At 39.8% G+C, this 26,135-nt stretch overlaps 1 protein-coding gene across 1 annotated transcript in view; it reads right to left on the bottom strand.

Annotated features, from left to right (window-relative positions):
* osbpl10a (oxysterol binding protein-like 10a) overlaps positions 1 to 24,954 on the bottom strand; it is a 97,293-nt gene extending 72,339 nt beyond the window's left edge. The window contains exons 1-2 of the mRNA XM_086280778.1: positions 24,338 to 24,954; positions 7,670 to 7,845 (exon numbers count right to left, since the gene is read on the bottom strand). Coding sequence (XP_086136904.1) covers positions 7,670 to 7,845; positions 24,338 to 24,615 — 454 coding nt within the window. The 5' untranslated portion in view covers positions 24,616 to 24,954. The remainder of the gene's footprint in view (positions 1 to 7,669; positions 7,846 to 24,337) is intronic.
* Positions 24,955 to 26,135: the final 1,181 nt, after the last annotated feature.

Here is a 26,135-nt window from a genome sequence, read left to right as displayed (position 1 = left end):
TAGAAACCAGAGACTAATGGGCTTTTGCCTTAATGAATAATTTTTTCTGAGCTGAAAGTGATTGACCAATGAGTTAATGATTAGGAAATCAGTCTCAGTTCATCAGTTGTATTCTCATGTAAATATTTGTAGCTCCATTACAACGGTCAGACTGAATCAAAGTGAAACAACAAACTGACTAAATCTTTGGTATTTTTCATCGGTGTAACTAAAGAAGGAGGAATCCAAAAAAACGAAACCAAAAATTCCTTTGAAAATGTTTGATAAAGCAGCCGCTGTCTAAAGAAAACCTTGTAAAGACCTTCAAAAGGCCTGGAAAATGACTGATTATAAACGCTTAATAAAGAAATATGAGAGAGACTGACTCACTGGATGCAAAATAGTAGTGTAGCATTTATATAAGAGTAGCTGCCTCACTGAGGAGGATTACACTGATCCTGAAATAAATTTAGCTGGGTTTGTCTTGGAGATGACACTGACAGCTCAATTCATTTCATGAATACATAAAGTTTGCCCTGTAAAGTGAGAAGACTAACAGGAAAATGAGAAGCTGGACCGTGTGCTCATTTAAAACGAGCAACAATGGACACCCGTCCTAGTCTGCTCTTATTTAAAAGTCAATATCCAGCCCACAGAGATGGCTGAGTGATATCTGAACATTACTAGGTGATCAAGAGAGAAGGAGAGAGAAAGAGAAACCTCCTTCCCACTCAGTCATGGCACCACCACCACCGCCTAATTACACATGTTTTAATTACAGTGTCATGAAAGATGTTATTGGTTATGATAATGGTGAGTCTGAGGATTAATGCTTGGACGAGCAGTTAGATTTGATTAAAGTGCTGGGAGATATTATGAGCGAGGCACTTTAAACATATATTTTCAAGAAAATGGACGGGCTGACGAAGCCTAGAACAGAGGGAAGAGCTGCCAGGCAATTACAGTAACCAGCAACCAGCCTTCACTCATCAGCACAGCACAATGACATTTGAACCCTATGATTGCTCTTGCTAAAGCAGTCCCAGTGCATTATATGCAAAGAAACGTTGTTGTGATTACAGGCTAACTTTAGATACAATTGCTTTTTCTTGCTTCACACTACTGCACCTCACGATTTTTTTTTTTTTTGCACTAAGCAGTTCATTTTAATCTCCTACGCTGATCAGAAAAGAGGAATTTGATGTCATCTTTAAACAGAGTAAGAACGTCCAATTAAGGCAAAAGTCACACATATTCTGAGATAAAAGTTACTATGTGAAAGTGAACAGTGGCTGTTAATAAAGACAAAAGACTGAGTGCTCCCCAATTATTGGCACATTTTAATGATTTTTGTTCCTTAATGATCGCACCCTTAAAGGACTGCAACAGATGTAATCCTTTCCTTTCTTACTTCGCCGTAGACGAGTAGCAGAGTAAAAGTTTACTTCAGTGAAAGTAGAAAAGCTGATCATGTAGTCTGTGTTTTTAAACACCCACCAAAGAAGTTTAAACCAAAGCCAAAGAAAAAAATATCAATGATGTGAATCTTCTGTTCCACCCCCATCCCAAAGATGCTCTATTGGGAGCGAGATAACCTTGGAGGTCATTTGACAACACTGTAAAACATGTTCAAGAAAACAGTTTGAGAGTATTTGAGTGTTGTGATGTGGCGCGTTATCCTGTTGGAAGAAGCCATCAAAGGATGTGGCTTAAACACCACTAAGGGTACTAAGAGCCCTGAAGAAGATATCCCCCAAACATCATTACATCATCATCATCACCAGCCTGAGCTGTTGATGTAAGGCTCTTTCATGTGGTCAAAGGAGCTTGCAAAGAAAAGCGTCTGGACTTCTTTAAGTTGCTTGAAGACGTTTCACCTCTCATCCGAGAAGCTTCTTCAGTTCTATCTTAACAGTCCAAACATCACAATGGCCAATTAGATTTTTTCCCTGCTACCAAGAGCCATTCTGCACATACTCCTATATAAACCCATCAAACCTAACAGCAAATTAAACACATTTACAGCCTGGTACAAAAACCACTTTTGGCCTATGAATGTAATTTGTCTTATGTCAACTCTCAGTTGTATAGCAGATGAACTTCCTTACCCATTCAAACGGTATTAAGACTTAAGGTTATGTGTGATTAGGGGCCTGTGATCCTCAGGTCAGAGCATTTTTTTCCTCCTTGCGCTCACAACACTCATTTCAAAACAGTTCAACTTTTTGAAGGCTCAACTTTTTGCTGCGACTGCAGCAATCAATCACAAAGAGGTTTCTGGTGCCACACTCACTTAGCCAGCAACCAATCACCAACAACCTGTATGTATCCGAGATCCAAGTTTTAAGTAAGTGGCATTATGATATCATTTTATTTATGTTCTTAGCAACAAACATCATACAGTCTACTAACTCATACGGGGGAAAAGTTGCATCAGAGGTTTCAAAATAATACTCCACAATCCTCTGAGTGGAGTCATGCACAGCCTGTGCACTTTTTAAATGCAGTCAACAGTCTTTACACATTTGACATATTTTACACACTTTTCGTTAGCATATGGTCTAAATCAAACAATAACTAACAACAATTTGTCCACAGGGAAGCAAATCAGTAAACACCCAATTACCATTCAGTGAAATTTATGCTGAATATGTACAACAGCCAAAACCATCCACAGCTAACAGGGGCCATCCTGAGAAGCCATACAAGTCTTACAAATACTAATCAGACAATAACTCTTGATGATGGCTTTAAAACATTGTGCTTTAATTATACAGCTGCACAATCAAAACTGTGCCAGGCATCCTAATAAGCCAGTTTGTACCCAGCTCACAAAAACCTGACCCTTTCATTGGCTTCGAGTCTCTGAGTCTTCATATGATAAATAGCTTAATTTTTCATCTCAGTGTTCAGACATGATTAAATTCAAATCGCTCTTCACCTTTGCTCAGCAACAAAACATGCGGCCCATGTGTCCTTATATCCGACAACGGAAGGACGAAGCCGCTTCAGTTTAGAGGCAGAAAACTCTCAGGCTACTGTATAGCCGTGTGAGAAATGCTACAGATTGTGTGTATCCAGCATCTTCTTACAGCAGCTAGGGAAAAGGCAAGTCGTTCAAAGCTATCCTGTGAAGAGATATCATCCTGAGAATAAAGGTGGCATTTACAGCTCTGGACTTGGACTATTGGTGGACTTATACACTGCTTATCAGCTAAACCAGAAAGACTGAAAAATGACTCCCGACTGAACCTTAAAGTTCCCCCAACCCGCATCCAAGTAGGTTTCAGGGGTTCCCATGGTAACCAATATCCAGAACTGAGTATACCAGCCAATCTTAACTTCACAGACTACTAAAAAGCTAATTTGAGCCACTTTGTGCCCTGCTGGTTGAGCAAAGTGAGCTTTTGCAAGTACAAATTTTACTCTTTTGTGGCTAATTTTTAAAATATAATTTAATTTAGCAAACATTTTTAAGGATATCTTTGTTGCTGACCCCAACAACAATACCATCCTCTAACGCATTTGTTTAGTTTGGGGTGTTGGCACCAGTCGAGACAGGATTGCAGTTTTTTTGGCAAGCATCTGAATGAGTCACTGGAAATAGAAACACCTCTTCTGTAAGTTACAAAGTCCAACTTCTTCTTCACTGTGGTATTATTGTTTCCTTTTAGCTTGATTCACTGGATCACAGAGTTATTCAGAGAATATAGGCCAAGTTACTCTGATATCCTCCCCCTCAAGACTGTAAGGGGACATTCCAGCAGCTCAAGTGGAGCAACAATGAAAAAGGAGTCTCTCTTATTTAAGTGGATACAGGTCACTGAAAGCCCAGGCCTTTAGCACAGTAACCACCTTAAGGATCATGTTGCGGCAATACTTCTTAAAGAAACATTTCACCTTTGTGTAAATTCACTTATTGAATGGCCATAGAAACATAATTTCTTATCTGGATTAGGCACACGTGCATGCCGACTTATTTGCATGAAAAATAATGACTATATATAGATGCAACATCACAGTTCAAATAAAAATTGGTTTTAAATTATATTTAAAATGAACAATGATGATTACCTAAGTTCCATCTATTCATCCATCCATTCGCTACCGCTTATCCTTTTCAGGGTCGCGGGGGGGTGCTGGAGCCAATCCCAGCTGTCATAGGGCGAGAGGCGGGGTACACCCTGGACAGGTCGCCAGTCTGTCGCAGGGCTAACACACAGGGACAGACAACCATTCATACTCACATTCACTCGCACATTCACACCTAGTGGCAATTTGGATTATCCAATTAACCTATCCCCACAAACTGCATGTCTTTGGACGGTGGGAGGAAGCCGGAGTACCCGGAGGGAACCCACGCAGACACGGGGAGAACATGCAAACTCCACACAGAAAGACCCCGGCCTGATGGTGGAATTGAACTCAGGACCTTCTTGCTATGCGGCAACAGTGCTAACCACCGTGCCGCCCTTACCTAAGTTGATTTTTTTTATTTATATAGCCACTATTAAGTTTGATCCTGTGGGCTGTGCATGTCATATCTCGATATAATCATAAAAAACATAAATGTTTCCATGATAAAATAGTGTCAATAGCAATATCTATGACATGATAATGCTACGTGTTTACGCTCCCTAGCCAGCACAACAATACAAGACCAGTCATGTCTGAGAGCGAGAGCAGCAGTGCCACCCTGTAATGACTATTTAGTACCTAAGGAGTTATCAGAGGTAAGATCTCCAATAAAGCATAGTATTTTGCAATGTGAACAAGAAAACAAACTAACTAACTAACTAACTAACTAACTAACTAACTAACTAACTAACTAACTAAGGTGGAAAGGATATACTTGAGGCAAAAAATACAGAAAGGGAAAAAAAGCTATTAAGGAACCCAAGGAGGACAGAGTAGGTGAAGGATTGTTGGAGCACTCGTTAATATATCACAGGAACAGTGTGACGAGGTGGATGGAAATCCACTTTACACAGTCTGACCCAACATACTACCATCCCAGGTAGAAAATAGAAAAGAAAGTTTCAATTTTATTATGTGACAACCTTGTGCAACTGAAGAGTTACAAGGTTACTTTAGCTTGTGTTAAACTCTAATGTTAAGTGGTTACTTTCTGCTTTTACTTAAAGGTTTCATTGAAAAACACAAGCTAGGCTACTTTTATGCTTACACTGGCTGTGGCACCTTGTGGCAAAAGATTCATACTTTCAGTTAAGCAGTCTGTAAATCAGTGACAGTAGCTCATTGATGAAAGATGGATTTTGTTTCCACTATGAAATCCTACTGTCTGTTGCAATCACCAGTAAAACCTTGTTCTTTCTGTATATTTCCTTGAAATACCGTGACGTAATTTTTTTTTTGAGGCCATATCACCCACCCCTACTGTGGACAGTCGTTTTTAATATCCACAGCACTTTCCAGAGGTGTCTGACACCATTATTATATGTTTACAGTGTAAATAACAGAGTGCACTCTAAGAATGAGAGTGAGTCACCTATTGACTGTAAATAAATGAATGATAAGTAACTTAACAAATTGAAACTCTTTCCCTTCAACCCAAACTGGTCACTGCAGATGTCTGCGAGAGGTTTCTTCCTATTAAGAGAGTTTTTCCTTCCCACTGTCGCCAAGACCATGCTTATAGGGGTGTCATCCTAATCTCTGGGATTTTTATCTCGATTATTTTAGGGTCAAGTCTTTATAATCGAAAAGGGAGTGACAGTTGTTGTGATTTGGCACTATATAAAGAAAACTGAACTACATTTAATTGAATTGATATAAAATGGCAATGTTGTGTTTTATTATCCACAAAGCTCAATGTCCATGTGGATGACACCAAATTAATACGGACTAAATAAATGTCCATCAAAGTCTAAAGACTTTAAATGATTTATTGTGTCCAAATCTGTTCATGACTTCACACTTATATAGTTTCTAGACAATCAACTAAAGACTAGAAATTATATAAGTCTTAAGTGTTGAACAGATTTAGTAAAAAGTCTGAGAAAAAAGGCAACATCAGGTCATACTGGAACTTCTGTAGACAGCACTGCTATCGATGAAATGAATCAATAAATAATGGAACTGAAACTGTTTACTTTACTTACCAACACTAGAACTGAGGGTCATTCTGATCTCTTGGCATTTTAAAACATATGCAACTCTGTTAAATTAAAACTCTGCCATCTCACGACTTTCCCTAAAACGGGTTTATTGATCATATAATGAACTTTGGAGTGTGTGGGATAAAAAAGAAAAAAGAATTATGACAACTTAGACATCGGGTGTCATTCTGACCCAATAGAAATTCATGTAAAACAGCAATTGCAGAATGCCGGGTTGCCTAGCAACGCACTTGTTTGGACACATTGTGATGTGATGGCAGCTTTAACATGAGCCAGATATAGCTAGATGATATTGATAAATAAATATATAGGGAACTGTAGTTGGATAAATGATGAATAATTACCGCCGCGCTGAAAGGGTCATGCCTGGGATGTTGAGCCAGGTCAGAGCGGAGGAGTGTGTGATGGAGCGCGTGGAGAACTGTAGCTGAACCGAGCAGAAAGCCCAGCATGCGGGGAATTAATCAGAGCAAATAAAGAGTGAAATCCAGAGCAGAACAGCTGAATCAGACATGTTTCATGCCTGGGGAGCAGAGCAGAGTCTGGTGGGCGGAGGCAGATGAGGATGTTGTGTTGTACTTTTACAATAACTGATTTAGTGCACAGTGTATCTTTCTTTTTCTTTAGCCAACTGTGGGCAATGACCTGTTCAATCTGTGTCACAGAGAGCACTTTGTTTTTTATTTTTTATACCTTCTTTATTTTAGCTAAACTAATACAGCCCATTATCCAAAACTCATTTTTAACTCTGTTTTTCTTCTACAATAATTAAATGATTTAGATCTATTATTGTGTTGCTCGGTATAATCTTTATTTATTAGTGAATTCCAGTACACACTTTAACTTTATATTCTGTAATGAAAAGATATAAATGTTTTGTTAAACTAGAACTAAAAACTAAAACCCCAATTTTTCAAAGTATAAAAAGCTTTTTTTTTGTTTTGTTTTAATTCACAAATTAACTTCTTGAAGAACTTACTTCTTTGCACACAACTGCTGTTGTTGCAGGATTGAGTCAAAAAGCCACCAGCCCACAGGAATCCATGGCAGTTCTAGTGCTAAATAAACACATCGCTCTTATTTCATGTCATGGTTTTTGTCACGTCGCGAATGTAAATCCAAGATTCCTCGTCTCTTATCTGTTTCTTGACCTCTTACAACTACTGAATGAAACACTGATTCAGATCAGATCTGACTCGCTGATAAATGCAGTTATTTCCACTGACTACTCATCTCTCTGTGTGGACGTGAGCAGGTAGTGTTCAGGAGGTCATCTATCTAGTGTTGCTAAAAATAAAATGCTCAGGCTTGAACCAAAACAATGAAGTAATACAAATCAAATAAGCAGAAAAATGTCCTCGAAAGTCTTTGCTCTTTAAAGAAAAACACTGCAGCTCGAATTTATGAGCCATCTATAAGCCGCTATTCATCCCGCCGCTGCTAGTATCTACACCGCACTTCACAGGAATCCAAAGTAAAACACACACACACCCTCTCACTGTTTGTTCTCTGCCGTATACGGGCAGCCTGAGGCCAGCGCGAGGACATACCTCTGAGTTTATACAGCTCTCCATTGACGGCGTTTACGATGAACATATGCGGAGCCTCGTCGCTCGTTGTCACCGAGGCGCCGATCAGAGGCAGCGAGCCACGGGGCTTCTGGCTCTTCCCCTGCTCATTGACAAAGTACTGCAGCTGTCCCAGCTCTGGATCCAACACAAAATACCTGCACAGGAGGAAAAGGCAGAGAGAGAGAATGAAGTTAAGAAAGTAATGAACCAGGGAAAAGACCGGGGAACGGGAAATGGAAGAAGCACCGTGACCGTTATCATCATCATTTTGTTTTATGCTCTCATTATCTTGTTTACTGGTAAAAACTTTTTTTATATATTCCTGCTGCACAAACTTTGTGCAGGATGTGGAAGAGAATAGGAAAACAAGGCGGGGGACATGAATGTATGTGAAATGGAGCAAAAAGAGAGCTGCCGTAATAACACTCAACACCCTTAACATATCTCACCTCCCATGTAATGATGCCTGCAGGATATTATTCACCACATCTCTCTTCAGGCAGCACTCGTGAACAAAAAATTTAAAAAAATAAAAAGAACAGCCCTTCATTTACATTAACGCCTGCTTTCAGCACCATCAAGCCGGCAAGCTTGATTCCAAATTACTCATGGTAGCAATTAGCGCGGTCATCTTGTGCAGAACCCACAGCCCGAGGCGTGGAAATTAAACCCCACATTTTCTCCTTTGTGATTAATGAATCGCATTCAATCACTGGGTAATTGAATCCCTCATCGCTGGCTGGAAGATGCAAAGCCAGTCAGGCAAACAGAGGCAGAGACATTTCATTTCCTGTGGCCGGAAAGGATCGCGTATGACATTCAAGAAGCTGGTCCGTCGGCTCTGCTTAACACTTTGTTCTGGTTCTGCAGTTCAGCACAGACCACAATGGCACTGGGTGGCTATGGCTGACCTTTTCATGTTTTTGCACAGAGGCCTGAGGCAATAGCGGTTGTCTTTGTCTTGTGTTCATGTTCAGAGGCGCCCTGTATCATCCTCCTTTCCCTGAGATTCAACCTGTATATTAAAAAAAAAACTAAACATAAAACTCTCCATGCACCATTACTGGAGCTGCAGTATTGATCAGCAAACCTAAGTGGACCTATTATGCTCATTTCCAGCTCCATATTTGTATTAATGGACTCAACTAGAGTAGATCTGCATGATCTGCAGTTCAAAATAATCTGATTTCATCCTACATTGGGCTGTGGCACATCGCCATCAAGTTTATCTCAGTTTTAGCTCCCGTTCCCAGTCCACTCTCCTTTCAAGCAATCTTTCATCAGACTGGCTGCCCTTGCAAACAGAAAGTTTGAACATCAGCTGGATTTTAATGATCAGGGATAAAAGCTACTTTCGGCTGCTCTGTTTTTGTGCTTTTAGAACAGAGTGCCTTTATTTGTCACTGTACGGCGTACAACAACATTTCTAGTGAGGCCAAAAGAAGTGACAGTCAGCATGTGGGAGGAAACCGGTAAAACCCAGATGAATGCATCGGAGGAAGAACTTGAGGAAAGTGCCGCCCATGTGCAAATCAAACATATGGACTTATTCTGGATTTTTAAACAAAGATTGAGCAAAGAAGAGAGCTGATTACCAAGTTACTGCCCATTTCAGAGTGAGCAAAGAAAATAACAGAATCCATCACAAACTTTATGGGCTGCTGGTACTGGTTAGGTACTGGAGTGCAGGTATGACACAACGTTTTTTAAATGACACCGCTGTACCCAAATCTACAAGAACTCTTATGTCACAGAAGACTGACTGCTGTCTCACATTCAAAACACTTGTAACAGTACAGCAGTCAACAGGTATTTGTATCCAAGTAACTTGGACTAGACTGCAATGCGAAGAGTTCAGTTTTTAAGGTGCATGCAACATTTTTAACGAAAAATATTTATCAGGCTGTCTGCGCCACGCTCCCCTTTTGCAGCAATAAAAACAAGTGACATGAGAAGAAGAGACTGAGAACTTACCAATGCATTGTGAGTTAAGCATCATGGAAATGTTGAATTATCATGGTGTCTCTGATGATATCCCCTCTTTGTGACATCATGCAGATCAGGACAAAAAAAAACCTTTTTTTTTAAACGTGGAACTGTCTGAAGCCTGAGCTTTGGGTTCATATTGATTACTTGTACATACACTCACTGACGCTTTATTGGAAACTTTGGCCATTTTATATAAACATCTACCATTGTAACAGTTTTGACTTAACAGGTCTCAGCAGATAATTCATGACTTCGCAAAGGGGTGCAATTATTTTTCCACGTGGGGCTAGGAAGGTTTGGAAATTTTTTCTCTATATGAATCTTAAATAGAACTTTAAGGCGCCATCTATCCATTCCATGTCACATGTGTCTTTTGGGTGTCTCAGAAAAGCTGTTTACTTCATGTTTCAAACACTGGCACCGTTTCCTATTTTCTTCATAACAGGTTATATTCTTATTACCTGTTATGAATCTGTATCCCCCACAGTTTAATGGAAACGCATCAACTTCCTTTACCAATGTATCTGCATCATTATTTAATTAAAAAGGTGAAAATATGAGCCCCCATTGTTGCCCATCAGGTTAAGCTCGTGATCAGTTTTTTTTAAGCATTTGCAGAAACCCGGGTTCAAATCCACCCTGAGGCCATTAACTGCATGTCTTTCCCAGCTTTCACTACTCACCTAAATAAAGGATAAAAAGGTATAAAGAAAAGAACATAACCATCAGTTTCCTAGGACTATGCAGGCCTTTTAGATGATTAGGAAAAGCTGAGATGAGATGCTAGCTCTCATATCAGATCTATGATATATTAGCGCAGAACACCAAAGGATCATTTCTCTAATGACTAAAGAAAAAAAAAAAAAAAAAAAATGTTCATTACCACAATAAACCAACATCTGCTGAACAGACACTGCTTTCCATTTATCATTACACCCTATTGATGTGTGATCCTCAAACATATGCTGGCTCCTAGTTAAGCAGAAAGTCATTCAAACTGTGCGACACGCAAACAGAAATGCTGCGAATCAATCTTTGTCAACTGACTAAACATTACGTTTGAAACATGACTCACACATGAGTCCAGTGAACTCAAAACTGTGCCTGTTTAAACTAAATAAAGTTGGTCAAGTCATGAAGTAATCTATTGATTTTTTTTTTTTTTTGCTTGAGGGGTTATTTTTATTGACAAAAATGTTGATAGAAACAGTGAGGCCAGCAAGTGTTGCACAAATCAGATTTTCATTGTTGTTTTTCTGTCACATCTCTGCAGCTACACTGGGAAACTGGGTTTTCCATATATTTCCAGCCTCTTTCTTCCATTTGCATCATGGTCATTCTGATTGGTTCCCAGCTTTCAAGGAGGTGGGTCGTGACTAATACAAGCATGTCAGAGGGGGCAACAGAAGGAGGGGGGTGGGGGTGTATGAATGCATAAAAGCAGCAAATGAATGCAAAGAGCACCTTTTTGTTGAGACCCTGATGGACAGTGAATGGCAACCCTCCTTCCTGGATGCATTTTAGGCTTTTTTCATGCTGCCTGCATCTGTTCATTAATCTAAAAGAGCTCAAAACAAAGCAGTTTGAGTTTATGGCTGGAGGCACGGACACCAGGTCAAGCTCTAACTAACAAATGAAATGAGGGATGCTGAATAATGTAATGTTTTACAAGCTGCCTTAAAAAGATATTAAAATACTCGCACTTCAGGTGAGTCATGACAAAGTTTCCCTTGAAAGCAAAACAAGCATGTGTGTGAGACGTAACAAGCAAAGCACACTGACGCGAAGGCTGATTTAAAATCTTGAGATAAACTGGAGCAGCGTATTCAAAAACCACTGCTTTAACAGTGCATATATCATAATTTCCTAACTCATTAGCTGCTTGAGCTGCTAACTGCTCCATCCTTCACAGGATGCATTTTTCCCCATGAACCCTCTCAGCTCCAGCGAGCACACGGGGAACGCTGCCGTCTGAAAATTGATCCTTGCTCACAGTCTTGTCCCCTTCCATCAGGAGGGCTGGAGATTTATGCCGACCGCAGCCAACCAGGGAACAATCTGCCTGCATCACTTTATATCCAGGGCTGTCTTCGTCGGCCTCACGCGCTGCATGTTGAGCTCACAGCAGTGTATCAAGTCTTATCCCCTGTGCAGTCAGCAGAATGGAGGCATTCACTGTTGACCCCCTCCAGGCAGTCTTCGCTTGTCCAGCTAAACCACATTGCAGACTTTTGATATGATGAATGGCGCCAGAAAGCAAAGTCCGGGCTTTCGTGGGCTCTCTCTGCTGATAAGCCGATACCGACCTGCAGGGCCAGAGTCTTGGCCCACAGAGACCTTTTCGCCTTTGGACGCAAGAGGCTGCAGCAGCCCGCCGACCAAATAAAAAGATGATTAGTTTGGCTGCAGTAAAATCTAAGACAGTAAATCTAATTTCCAACTAGTATCAAACTTGATTCATGAACAATATTTTACAGTACCTTAGTATCTAAAATGCAGGCTGTGCATATGGCTCACAATCTGTTATGTGGGCTTTTGTCACTTTCCAGTTGATAAATGAAACTGTAGGGCTTCAAAAGACACCCAACATCATGATTAAAAAAGAAAAAAGAAAGAAAAATGTGTCCTGGAAAAAACAGATTGGAAGGTGCTGAAAGAAATTTATGAGAATAAGGCTCACACAGAGTAGGGCTGAACGATTATGGAAAATAATCTAATTGCGATTTTTTGCCCCAATATTGCGATTGCGATGCGATTATTTTTTAAGGTCTTTGTCTTCTGTATTATTAAACAAAGACAAGCAATACATCATATAGTATGGCCAATACTATATTACATTAATTTTAAACTGTTCTTTCCTGGAAGACAGACCTCTGTTATGATGACATGAGGTGATGCATGAATTGATGACTGACATTTTTATTTAACTTCTTCAATCACAACAGTATATTTGAACATACACAATAGTTTATTTTTAGCTTACAAACATCTGAGCATAAAGTGCTGACAAGGAACCCTGGTGTAAACATTAAAATGAAAGTCAGTACAATGTGCAGATTGCAGAAATATACATAAAAAAAATCAGTGGCTTTACCACACTCAGTTTTTCGACATCTGTGAACTACTAGACAGTCATTCAATTAAAAAATAATATTAAATAAATAAAACTAATAAATAAAAAATACACACATCTTACTGATCTTTGCAGTCAGTAACATTACACATAAAGTGCAAACATAATAGCAATTGTATAAACACACACACAAACACGCCTTTAAAATTTAAAGGCGTGAAATTGGACGGTCTAGCCTTCTGATTAGTTCTCGGCCGCATCAGTAACCCTCGAGCTCCCGGCTAGCTGTCGAGCTGGTGGGTAGCAGACGCCTCTGAAAACGTCGAAGCACTTTTGCAAATATGGGATATCTTGATAAACCGAGCAGATATTTGATGTTTACACAACTACTTTCTCGCCTGAAAATATGTTAAAAGTTTATTTTGTGACCCAGAAAGATTAGTATGAGTAATTTTAAAACTTAGTAGCGGCCGCCATTGCTGGAAACTGGATTTGGCTGGGCCGCGCTATGAATTCTGGGATATGATAGTAATTTGGACAGCTTTCGGTACGTCGCTGTGACGTAATCGGTCTACAAATGCGGCCTCAGGAGGATGCAGCCCATGAATTTGGACATGTCCAGAGTATAATCGCAGCCTTTGCGGTTAGAAAATTGCACTTGATCATGTCGCGATATTATCGCAAATGCGATATATCGTTCAGCCCTAACACAGAGATACAACATGGGCACTAAATGCATGGTGACCAAGCAGAACAGGAAGTTGAATATGCTCAGTAATATGTGCTAATGCATGATGAATGTGAATGCCTTTGTTACTCAGTTTAGATATTACAGTACCCTGGGGTGGGATTCTTTGTTGGCAAAGACATTCAATACCTTTAATGGACAAATCAATTCACTCAATGCAATCATGAAACAAATCACCATCTGCAGTCGATTTTGTTATCCGCCCTTAAAATATCAGAGAACGTGTCATCACGTAGGGTTTTATTGCTTCTAAATATACCACAGCTGTTTATTTTAAACCTTTATACATACTTGAATTAGAATTCATGTTCAAACTTTCTATCTCTAGAAACCTGTACGTGCACTCAGGAGCAGACATCTGTAACAACATAGAGCCCGCTATAAATCACCACCATAACAATATTTGCACTTTAAAAAGAGCTTAGTCAAGCACATTTGTCCACATCAACAGAAACACTATCATTTCCTAATGGATTTAACAATTGTGCTGCAGGAAATGGCTTGTCAGCAGGATTTACATCTCCTCGCTGCTCTTTTGGCAGTTAATTCTCAAATATGCTTGGAGGGACGTCAGAGTAGTGAATCACACTGATTATTGGCAGGAAAAGGGGGATCAATAAGAGAGTGATTGGCAACTATCAGGGAGATTACATGCTGCTGGCATTTTATTTTCCTGTAACATCATGAGAAGCTCTTGACACTGCTGTGGCCAAATAAATTATACTCAATCATTTCATTAGGTACACCTTGCTAGTACTGGTTAGGAGCCACTTTTGCTTTCAGAGATGCTTTGATTCTTTGTGGTACAGATTCAACAAGTTACTGGCAACATTTCTTAGAGATTTTGGTTCACATTGAGATGGTAGCATCACACTGTTGCTGCAGATTTGTTGGCTACATAACCATGATGAAAATCTCCTGTTTCACCACATCCCAAACATCCTCTATTCAAAGCACCACCCATAGTTGTTCATACCAAGCAGGATGGTTTCATGCTGTCATCAGAATCATCTTTTTTCCCATGTTATTTATGCCAAATTCTGATCCTCGTCCAAATGTCTCAGGACAAATCATGACTCATCAGAACCAGACAACGTTTTTCCAATTTCCCATTGTCCATTTTGATGAGGTCATTGTGAATTGTAGTTTTCTGTTCTTAGTTTGCGGGCGTGGCACCCAGTGTGGTCTTCTGCTGCTGTAGTCCATCTGCTTCAAGGTCCAAACCTTGCTTGAAGCAATCTATCCAAACCTCTCTAAAAATCACTAGATATATATATATTTTTTATTATTTCGGGATGATTGTGCAGGAAAATCCAATCCCAACAGATCAGTAGCTTCTGAAAAACTCGCACTAGCCCAGCTGGCAGCAACATCCATGCCACATTCAGTGACTCAAATCTCCTTTCCTCTCCTTTCTGATACTCAGTGTGACGTTGAGCAGGTCATCCTAACCATACCTAGATCCACAAATGCATGGACTTGATTTGCTGATAAATCATGTTTTAACATGCAACTAAATAGATGTATGTAATAAAGTAGCTGGTGAGTGTAAGCTCATCATTCACAATCTCTTAACTCTTGTTTGCTTCCACAAACGTATCATCATAATAAAACTTTACCATCTGACGTTTTTAAACATCTAAACATTTCAGGCTGTACTTTTTGACCAGCTGCCATATCAGGGACATGGAATAGTTTCACAAGTGGGGGCAATGAAACTATTAAAAGGCTTTGTTAAAACCAGATGTTATTTTAAGCATTCCTAAAAGTATACAAGAAAACTACACACAAGAAAACCAAACAAGATATGAAGGAAAGGGGAAATGCAAAATGCTAACTCATTTCCCTTTCCCCTGCACTCTAATATCAAAGCTGGCCTTACAAAAAACAGAAAATTAGAACAGAAACCCAAGAAACAGCAAAAAGACAGGAGATACAGCCATTAAACAGACAGAAATATATCAACATGAAGCCAAGCTAATGCCTGCAGTTTTCTTCCCCTTTTCAGACACAGAAACACCCACCAGAGCTGCACCACCCCGACTCACAGCTTTGATCAAAGAAGCACAGCAGAGCTCCTTTTCCACTGAGTGCAAGTGCAAAGAAATTATTTGTTCATCACAGTACATCCCCCACCCTGCAGAGCACTTACGAAGACATGGATATAACATCTACACAACGCTCACAGCTTCTTATACAGGAAGACGGTCTAAAATGGAAATTGAGAAAGAGCTATAAATGGTATGAATTGTGTGATTGGCACACACTTCATACATATGCCGATAACCAAATTACAAAGAATTAAGTTAGATATCTGCTCCATGGAATGATGAATGTTACAACTGATTTACAGCAGCAGAAGGTGACGTTGTTTTTCCATTTTTTTTAAAGTGTGTCGTCAACATTCGTCCCCCTGGAAACTAGCCGTGCGCTACAATCCACAATCAAAAGCTCACATTTCTACTTTTAAAATGACAAAAAGCATGTCCACTAGCGTGAAATGATCACACAGTAACCACTTGCAGGTAATGCATGACTTCAAAATGCAGACAGAAAAAGCTGCGAGAGGTAAGCCAGGCCTCACAGATGGTACTTATGTGTCTGTAATAAATAAGCTGAGTATTTTCCTATCATTGCAGACATGCTAAATATGTTCAGAGTGTCTTTAAGTGGGAACACTTCACTGTGGCAAACTGATTGTTTAGTCTGAGAGGCCGGAGAATGCATAATGTCAACCTATTAATTCTCAAATGGACTCTCGTGGCTTCTAGGGCAGCATTAAGAAGGAGATGAGTTCTCGTATGTGTGTGTTTGTCTGCACATTCAAAGGCTTCCTGACCAATCAGACTTCTGCACCTTTAAGTTTTAGTCATAGTCTCATTTCTACACAGAGCTGTTTGAGAATTAAGACTTGATTTAAGGATTTTTATAATGATTGTGTTCTTTTTTTCCTCCCATCCACTATATTCTTTACCAACTATCCACTCCTTTTCAGCGTGATAAGGATATAAAAGGCTTTAAAATAGTTACTGATTTACAAGCCATAGTCAAGGTCAAATTTGTTTATACAGCACATTTAAAACAGCAAAATATAGGCCAATTCAACTTAACACTAAAATCCAGGAAAACAGAACACAATACACAACATTAAAAGACAAAAATTTATTAAAATAAAATAGGATTTAAAATCTGAGCCAAGCAGATGTGCAGAGTTAGATCATTCCATATATTTAGTGCAAACATTTATATTTTGATCACCTCTCTGTTTTAATCTCATTTGAGGAATGTGTTAGAGCAACTGGTTACATGACCTCAGAGTTGTTACAGGTGTGTGAATGTGAAGCAGCTCAGACAGATAGGAAGTCAATCTGCAAATGATTGACAAATCATCAGAAGCACAGAAAAAACATAAGCACACACAACTAGAATAAACTCTAAAAACCTGTTACCCTTTATTCTCTCTTCTAAATAAGTTTGACTGTGCTCTGTGTTTGTTACAAAACCTGTCTGACAACACTTCCTCTTATGCATGCGAACACAACATGATAATCAACTGGTGAATAACAAGCAGCTTGCAAACAACACTTCCTCTATTAATCTTTGTGACACTGTGCAAAGTTTGCATCTGGGACATACGAAGGATAGATGGCATATTAATGATCTCCTTCATATTCAGCCACACTTTTTGTCAGTGCATGTAAGGACTTTTGTTGATATTAAAATGATTGTGCTACTTGGTTTCCTTAAATATAAAAACATCCCAAAGTTATCTTAAATACACTTCAGAGAGGGAGACCATTCCAACTGTAACACAGTAATAATCAGGGTGTAGGCCTGTTGCCAGTCCACCTATTTTATAGCCTCATAAGTTTCCAACTAACTTTAGCATATTGGCCATCAACATATGAGAAGTTAACCCATAGATGATAATGAAACATTTTCTGGGCACTTTGTCAATATCGCAGTAGGTAATTAATTAGGAAGTTGGATCAGCTGTCGTCAGAGAAACTGGCCTTTTTTCCCTCCACTTTATTGTTTGACATTTGACACTCAGCATTCTTCCTCTGGCTGTATTGAAATTTCTTACCAGCATTGTATTGACGGGAAAGCAACACGCTATCTGAGGAACTATATCAAAGACCTTTGTATGCAAACACTGATAGCAACGTCAGCGTCAGACATTGTCAGAGCGAACAAATGTTGTCAATAAATAAAATGTTTCAGTCGAGAAGTATGGACTTGCTTTGTAAGACAAAAATGTACATTTATTATTTCAAAATAAGCACTAAAAAGTTACCGCCGAGCATAGAAGCCAATTCAAGCTGCCACTATGGGTTCAAAATGTAAAGAGTACCCAACCCTAACTCCCACAGCTGCAGTCAATTTAGAATCACCAGCTAACTTAAGATGCATATGTTTAGGTTGTGGGAGGAAACACACGCAGGCAGCTAGAGAAAACACTTTGAACCATGTGATTTTTCTTTCATTTTTTTGAGAAACATAACTGATCCTTTATAACTGAGGTCATCTGAGAGGAAACTAGAAATGCCTCGCCCTCTTTGGAGTGTAGAAGACGTGGCTTGTGATGTTTTTGTCTTTTCTTTTTCTTTCATGTGAGATTGTGTAACGATCGGTGGCGCTTGATAATTAAAAAAATTAAACAGAGGAGTAAGTACTGCTCTTGTGTGTTGACTTTTGCCTTTGCGTTTTTCACACGTATGACACAGATGCGTGTGCTTACGCTGGTGGGAGGAGCTTATGACAGAGACAAGACTTGCTGAAAGAAGGCTGTTTTTTCTTGGGGGTTTTTGGCTTTCCAGAATTCTGCAGTTTCAATGCTTATAATACTGAAACTCTTGTTAACAACCCCATCTGTTTATTGGTTTTGTATACACTGCCTTAGACCATTTATTCTTATTAACCACTTTTTTATGATACGCATTTCAATTAATCTCTACAGCACCTTCAGGCAAACTTTGAGCTCATTTGCTCTGTTGCACATTAAACTTCTTCCCTTCCAAAATCTTTCCTTTCATCAGTTCATCTGGGTATAAATGTGTCACTAGCTTTCCCATAATGGCACATTATTAAAGTCACACTGCCATTATTACAACAGTGTTATAATAAATGATTATTACTATATTACACTGACTGTGACTGTCATCAATGCTTAGGTTTAAAGGGTTTGAATCATTTACTATCCTTACAAGTATAGCACGCATTTCATATGTGCATATATAAACAAAACTGACTACTTAGCACATTTTCTTCACACAAACGCACACAGCACCTACTCAACATAACGGTACTTCACGCTGACACATGGCCGCCCACACAGTGGCAGAATTAGCTCCACTCAGGTCTCCTGCCCACCAAGACACGGCCTGCCAAACATGCACACACACACACACACACTTTGTGTTCCTCCACGTGATGAAACGTGACTGACAATGTAATTACTCAAACAATGTCTTCCACCGGGGCACGGCCTCTCCTCCTTCAAACGTTTCTATTTTTACGCTGCGGGCACTTACGGATATTAACTGTGAGCTGAACACAACCTGAGGAAGGATGGAGCATCTGATCGTCTTCCTTCACAGGTATAAAAGAAACGGGTCATTTTAAAATCTGGTCCGGCTGCAAAAAGCCTTTCATTTTTAACCTAGCTGATTTATATTTCTCTACAGGCCCCCTCCCATAGTAAACCTCTAATAATATATATATATATAATATAAATCTTTATCCCAGGTGACAGCAAATGCTTTCCTGAGCTCAGAGAAAGATAGAGAACTACAGCATAGGGTGTAAAAATCACTTACTGTGAAGAAATATGAACAAAGGCTCAAAACACAACAGTGAACCCACCATTCAGTCCTGATTCATTTCAAAACTAAATAATCTTGAAATTAAATAAATAAATAAAACGTTGCTGTAGCAGAATGACATTTTTACTAAAGATATTCTAAAGAAATAATCTTGCTGGAATAGATTATTTTAAAAATAATTAGATTGGCTGCAATGGTTTCTGCTTTAAAAGCTTTAAAACGAGCTAAAAATAGAAATACCATAAACAATAACAAAAGTAATGCTTTCTGACCTTCATGTTGACATATTATCAACATTACAGTTTTTCAGGGGTGGGGTGGGGGAGTTTGTTGTTTTTGTTTTGTTTTGCTTTAATGAAAGGACTACAAGTACTTCCAGTTAATTGTTTCAGTGTTCCTGGGTTTGTGACATATTGGCCTTTCACAGCACAACACATTAAAATAAGCCATCAAGGGTGAAAACTCCGGTCAATGCAAGATTTACAGAATAATTATGAATGTCAACCCATGGATCACCCATGTTTTCCTCTTCATGGGTGATCCAATCAAACTTAAGAGTGCAAAAGGTTTAACATGGCAGATTTCAATTGTACTTTAAGCACTCTTTGGATAACTCTGCAATTTAAGCTAAATATTAATATTTAATATTAAATCATCTCAAAATGCAATTGCATATAATGCTGTAAAAGAAAAAAAGAAGAAGAAAAAGAATAAATGAATATTCCACTACAGCAGATTCCTTTGAAAAACTGCTATCTGTTGGTGCATCCTCCAGTGAGTCACCCCTCTTTTACCCATACCTGCAAATCTCTGCACAGAGCTCACAGCAATCATGTTCATTTACTTTATTTACTGATATCTGCAGTAAAAGTTCATTAGCTGCAAAGCCAACAAACCTAAGTGCACATAATAATTTCTTGATACTAAGAGTTTGCAACTGCAGGATGTCACAGACGGCAGCTGCAAAGCTGAACCACAGTTCAAGGATTTTAAACAACAAGTTGCAGATCCCACCTTTGTGGGGAATTCTCATGGAGACGATGCATAAGTGCTCCATAGGACTGTTTCTATCATTTCTTTCTCCTGTAAAACTCCCCTTTTCATTGTCTCTGTTTTTTACACCGAAACAGGTGCCTGGTGACGCAATGAAATGTGGGAATGGATCAGATCCTGATCATCCCCTTCGCAGTGTTATCTCTACAGTCACAGAAGCACAAGTACTGAAAGTGAAAGTCGATTTGCTCCTGGCAGATTGCACCGTGTTCCACACCATCCATAAACGGACTCCCTACATCCAGAAGATTACATTTCCCTGAGAACATTAAGACAGTGTCTGCTGATTTGTTCTTACTTCAGCATGGTGTTTAGTATTAGTATTTATTTATTTATTGTCATTGTCAAGAACAATGAAATTGAGAACAATGACATTGTTTACATTTATTAGAGCACCACACAATGTAAGGTTCATGTCACAGCTGCCATAAATTAAAAGCACTGGTAATTACCAAAATATTTTTTTATGTTTCTGTAATGGTTAATCCACCAGCATGCACAAGCTCTTTAATCCAAATGACAGTTTTAATGCTAAAATATAGTTATTGTTGTTATCCATGAATTTTCTAATTTACTGTTTGACAAAAACAAAAGCATAAAAAAAAGGCATGCACAGCATTCTTTTTTGGATTAGACACTAAATTAAAGTTATTTACTTCCATTCATGAGCAGAAAAATTTGTCTTACTAGTTGAATGTTGCACTTGATTAATTTCTGGATTCTCAGTGACAACTTTCGTCTTTTATTAAGAGAGTGCACTAAAATTCCTAAATCCACATCCAGAACTCTAAAACTTTATTACTTCTAGCCCCAGCTCTGGAAACACATTCTTAATTTAAAGTTATCCTACAAGCAAACAGAGGATCAAACAGTCCTTCTTGGTAGTGATAATAAGATGACTCCAGGAATCACCTTAATTCACTTATATAGCTTTAACTGAATTTCAGGTAGAGATAATCATCACTGCTTTGATTAGTCACATCGTGGCAGTGTTCTGTACGTGAAAAAAACAAAAACAGAGCAAAGCAAAGTCTGATTGCTAAACTCTTTTCCTCCTTCAAGAGCCAAAAAATACAATTTAAAAATTATGAATTTGAATTCAAATGAAACTACTTTGTACATTTTGTCATCATTACTAATGTTAGGGCTATGAGCAGTAGCAATAAGCCTACTGACCCATGTTAGTATAGTTTCAAAGACAATCTAAATGGAAACTAAAAGCCATCTCAGCTCCAGGCTATGTTTTCAAGATGTTTTAGTCGCTGCTCCCCGTCTGTGCTGAAACACTCTTTCAGCTTGAGGTCTTGGCGCTTGCTCAAGTCAATGAAGTTAAAGGATTCTCTCCTGCGAAGCTACACCTTTACCCTATAGGCACTTTGAAATTGACACTGGACAGGCAGCATCACCCACAAAGGCCAAACCAATTTGGTAATGCCCTTTCGTCTGTACAAAGATCAGAAATCAGCACACCCGTGCACATGGCAGACCGTACTATTTGATTAAAACGCGCTTCACAGGCTACATGTGACAAATCCCACGAGAACATCACGCACATTTAAGGCTTCCTTTAATCAGTGCCACCTCGCTTTGATCGCTCTGAAATGAAGGTTTGTCTCGCTGTCCCACAAGTGTTCCTGCGGGTACGTATCAAGATGCAGTTCGTTGCATCGTCTGTCAGTTTGATGGGAGAGCAGGGACGAGTCAGTCTTTCCTCCGCCTTCCTACACCGCCCCTCAACACAAACAAACCCCACACAACGTGAGCTTCCCTCTCCTCTGCAGCAGTGCCACTGTACACAATGGGATGCTCCAAGTCGCTTAGTTCTTCTTTACCCACACACAAAACTAATTGCACTGCCAAACGCAGAGATCCTGCATAATTCATGTTAGCTGTTCAGACCGCGGGGGGAAGAAAAACAAGAATGAAAAGAAAGTCCAACCCAGGGGAAGATGTTTCACATGTGACTCACATTGACTTAAAATTAAAAACACAGCTTCTCATAAAAACCTCTCTCTGTATTTGTCTGTGTCTGAGATGAGGAAATCGGACAGGGCGGCGTGATGGCATATAAATTCTGGATGAGGTACAGGCACTTTTTGAGAATTGCACTGCTGTGAAGATGTTATATACTTCATTACAAGAGTGCCTGCACTGATTCAGGAGCAGCGGAATTACAGATTGTCACAGTATATGGGAATAATATCAGTACAGATCAGCAACTGCAAAAACCTGTACAGACGGGCAGGCGTAAGTGTACAGTGTGTCCACAGTTTCAGGAAACACAAACACTTTGTGGCAGCAGGGTCTCATTCTTGCGCGTTAGCCACTTTTCATTGTCCTTTCTAATCTTTTTTAATGTCAGCAAGACTTCATTTTGTCCACCTTGACCTTTGTGTTATCCACATTTTATTAGCCAAACACCAGTTGGTTAAAACAAAGTAACAATGATTGTTAGTTAGTCGTTTGGCACTTTCCCGTTAATCAAACTGCATGATATCTGATTGGCTTCAGTTTCAGTCCTATTCAGTTGTAGTGAAGGCCACAGAGCTGCTAAAGGTGGAGACCTGCACAAGCTGGAGGAAAATACTAGAAACTATGGCTGAATTAATTCGATTTTTCTGGGGAAAATAAATAAGAGTGTGCTGATGGCGTTGTGCTACCTGGTATAGCGTGTCGTCTATTAATGTGAAGGTCGGTTGTTTGACCCCTGGCACCAACCTGCATGTCAAAGTATTGTTGGGTAAGATACCGAAGCCCAGTTTTCCCCTGACCCAATGTTAGGTTAAAGTGCTTAGTCATAGAAAAGCACTTGTATAAATGATTTAATAGGTGAATGACACTTTCAGTTGTCAAATTGAGAAGAAAAACACTATCTAAGCACCTTTTATTAGTTAGTTTAGTAGCCGTTTCTCTTATAACTGGATGTGTAGTGGCAAAAGTTTAAGAACCACTGCTGTAATCAGTCGTGTTGTTTGAAGCGCACTTATAACATGTAATAAAAATGAAGGCTAATGTTTACCGCCAACTTAACCATTCAGTACTCTGCCACAACATAAGGATGGCTCCCTATGTTATGTCATGCTGAGAAGAGGCCCTGATACAAACTCATGAAACACTGAAGACACTTCATCTCTCAGCTGGCTTGGGAATGCCTTGGGTTCCCCTCCAGAAGAGATGGAAGAGTATCTCTGCTCAGATTGCTGCCCCCACAACCCAGACCCACATAAGTAGCAGAAAACAGATGGATGGCTAACTTTTTTTTTTTTAATAAACCAATATCTTTAATGAGATCGATAGTTAAGAATTTAAGAGGGCTATTTTAAAGGGGGAACAATTAATCCAGTAGCTCTAAAATGTATTGACAGATGATGAATCAGCACCAACTTTGACAAATGATTAATTACTTTGGCATTTTCCAATTCCATCATTGTTTTCAGTTGAGTAATCTCTAATCCTAATTTAATTTATACATTTTTTAAATTATTGCTCAAGTGTTCCAAAATAGTTTAAAACTTTTACTCTGAGTTCTGAGAATGCAAGTTAGGAAACCAGGCTTTCAAAACCCCCAAAGATATTAACTTTATTATAAGAACAGACCAAGAAAAGCAGCAAATCTGATGTTTCTGAAAATACTTTAGCAATTAATATAATAACATAATATACTGGAAATTACAAGAATTTTAGAGGATTATTATTATAAGTATTATTTAATGACAGTTTTTGTTTTCTAACATCTCCTTTGCCCATTATGTAAGTCAGCCCATGAAGACAGCGATCAAACAAACTAATTCATCAGCAGGCGTCCAGACTTGTGTGATTTTGAACCCCCTCCCCCTCGCAGTGACGTGGTGGTAAAAGTGCAACGTGGACGGGGCAAATAACAACACGAAGCCTCACCTGGGGCATGAACCGAAACTAAATCATGTGTCAAACGTCCCCGACCCCATCCACGTGCTTACCTGTTCTGCCAGCCTTGGATCAGGTTGGTGTATTTGCTCAGGACTCCTTCCAGCTGCCTCTTGCGCGCCTGCTGCTGTTGCTGCAAATTCATGCTGTTCCCCAGCACAGTTGCCCGACTGCCTCCCGCTACAGCCGAGCCTCCCAGGGAGCCGGAGCCGGGGCTGTGCGACCCGGGCCGCCCACCGGGCTTCCTCGATGATGAGCTCCCGCGGAGGTCCGCGGAGGAAGAGTTTGCTTTGTTGGTCCCGGGATGCGGACTGCAGAGCGTCTTGTCCATCCTGGCGACGGGACGGCACACAGCAGGAGGAGGAGCAGGAAGAGAGGGGAGGAGGGAAAGGAATGGACCAGAAGCAGCAGCAGAAGAGATTTTTAGCAAAGCATAAGTGCTAAACGGGGTTGTGTTTGTCTGCTAAACTAAAGCAGAGGCAGTGGATGTGCAGAAACTGCGCTGCGCGGCGGCTTTATGCGTCCCTCGGTGCGTGACACAGCTGACATACTCCTCGATGGTGTTTGAGTCCCGCTCTGTCCTCTGCAGTGCGCGGCTGTGTGGCAATGTGGGTCTCATCCACCGTTTTTCTGGTAGGAAGGACAGCAGAGCGCAGACACTCCCACTCTACTCTAGACCTGCCCCCGGATATTACCTACTATGCACTCTCCTATGAAACGTATCGTCAGACACCCCCCCCCCCCTCCGTCCAAAAAAAAAAAAATTGGAAAGGGCAGGAAAAGCCTCACATGACACATATTTAAGCTGATACGCATGACTTTTTTTGTGAACAGTGACAGCTCACTATGTGCATGTATGCATGCCTAAACTACAATAATTGTGGATGAATAAAAACACAACTATACTGACGGAATGTTATAGGAAAGAAAATCCCCCTAAAGTCCCTAAAGCTTCACTATAGGCGCACTTTAGGGGGACTTCTGTGGAGATAGTCTGTCTAAATATAAAACAATGTGTGTTGGCTTTGACAAATAAATGCCGATAAACTAAAAAGTCTGGATTTGACCAAGAGAGTGTAGAGTTTAGAGGTGCAGCTTGTTTGTGAGTCTGTCTGCCTTCAGTTTTGTATTTAATAGCTGAAAAGCATGCTTTATTGTGTTGGGATCAGGTGACTGACTTGATCATTGAAGAATATTCCTGTCAAAGTTCACCAGAAGGCCACAAATACAGGACAAGCTCAAAACGTTTTGCAGTTTTAATGGGCAGATGAACAACAGCTAGGAATCCCTACAGCAGGGGTTAGTGTGAGGTAAGATGTTCAGGTAAGTTTAATACAGTTCAACTCAATTTAGTTTTATTTCTATAGCACCAAATCACAGTAGCAGTTACCTCACAACGCTTTGTTAATGTAAAGTAAAATCCTGCAATAACAGATAGAAAACCCCAGCAATCAGTTTTAAGGATTTTTATTGGCAGTTCACTACATGTACAGGACCTACAGGATATACTATAAGCAAGTACTTGGTAATAGTGGCAAGGGAAAAAACTCCCTTTAAAACCAGCAGAACCAGGCTCAGGAAGGGGCAGCCAAGTCCACCACTAGTTGTGGCTGAGGATAGGGAGACAGAACCGACAACAAGCTGTAGAGCTCAGTAATAAGGGGACTAGTTCAGGTCTTGGATATCCAATACTAAAGTCTTTGAAATGAGCAAGGGGAGAGTGGATCAGACAGATCTGCACATATCCAGTTGAGAATGAGACAGACTTTCCAACATATTCCCACATTAGTAGGCTAACAATTTGGTGACAGGTTGTGGTTTTGGGAGTATAAATACTGCATTGAATGAAGA

This window comes from Aulonocara sp. 'chitande type north' Nkhata Bay, linkage group LG22 (assembly GCF_057382095.1).
Source record: "Aulonocara sp. 'chitande type north' Nkhata Bay isolate Kocher_YH1m ecotype deep benthic linkage group LG22, A_spYH_male_GT1.1, whole genome shotgun sequence".
Lineage (NCBI taxonomy): Eukaryota > Metazoa > Chordata > Actinopteri > Cichliformes > Cichlidae > Aulonocara > Aulonocara sp. 'chitande type north' Nkhata Bay.
The sequence above is the reverse complement of the archived record's forward strand: the minus strand, read 5'-3'. Positions and strand labels throughout refer to the sequence as shown.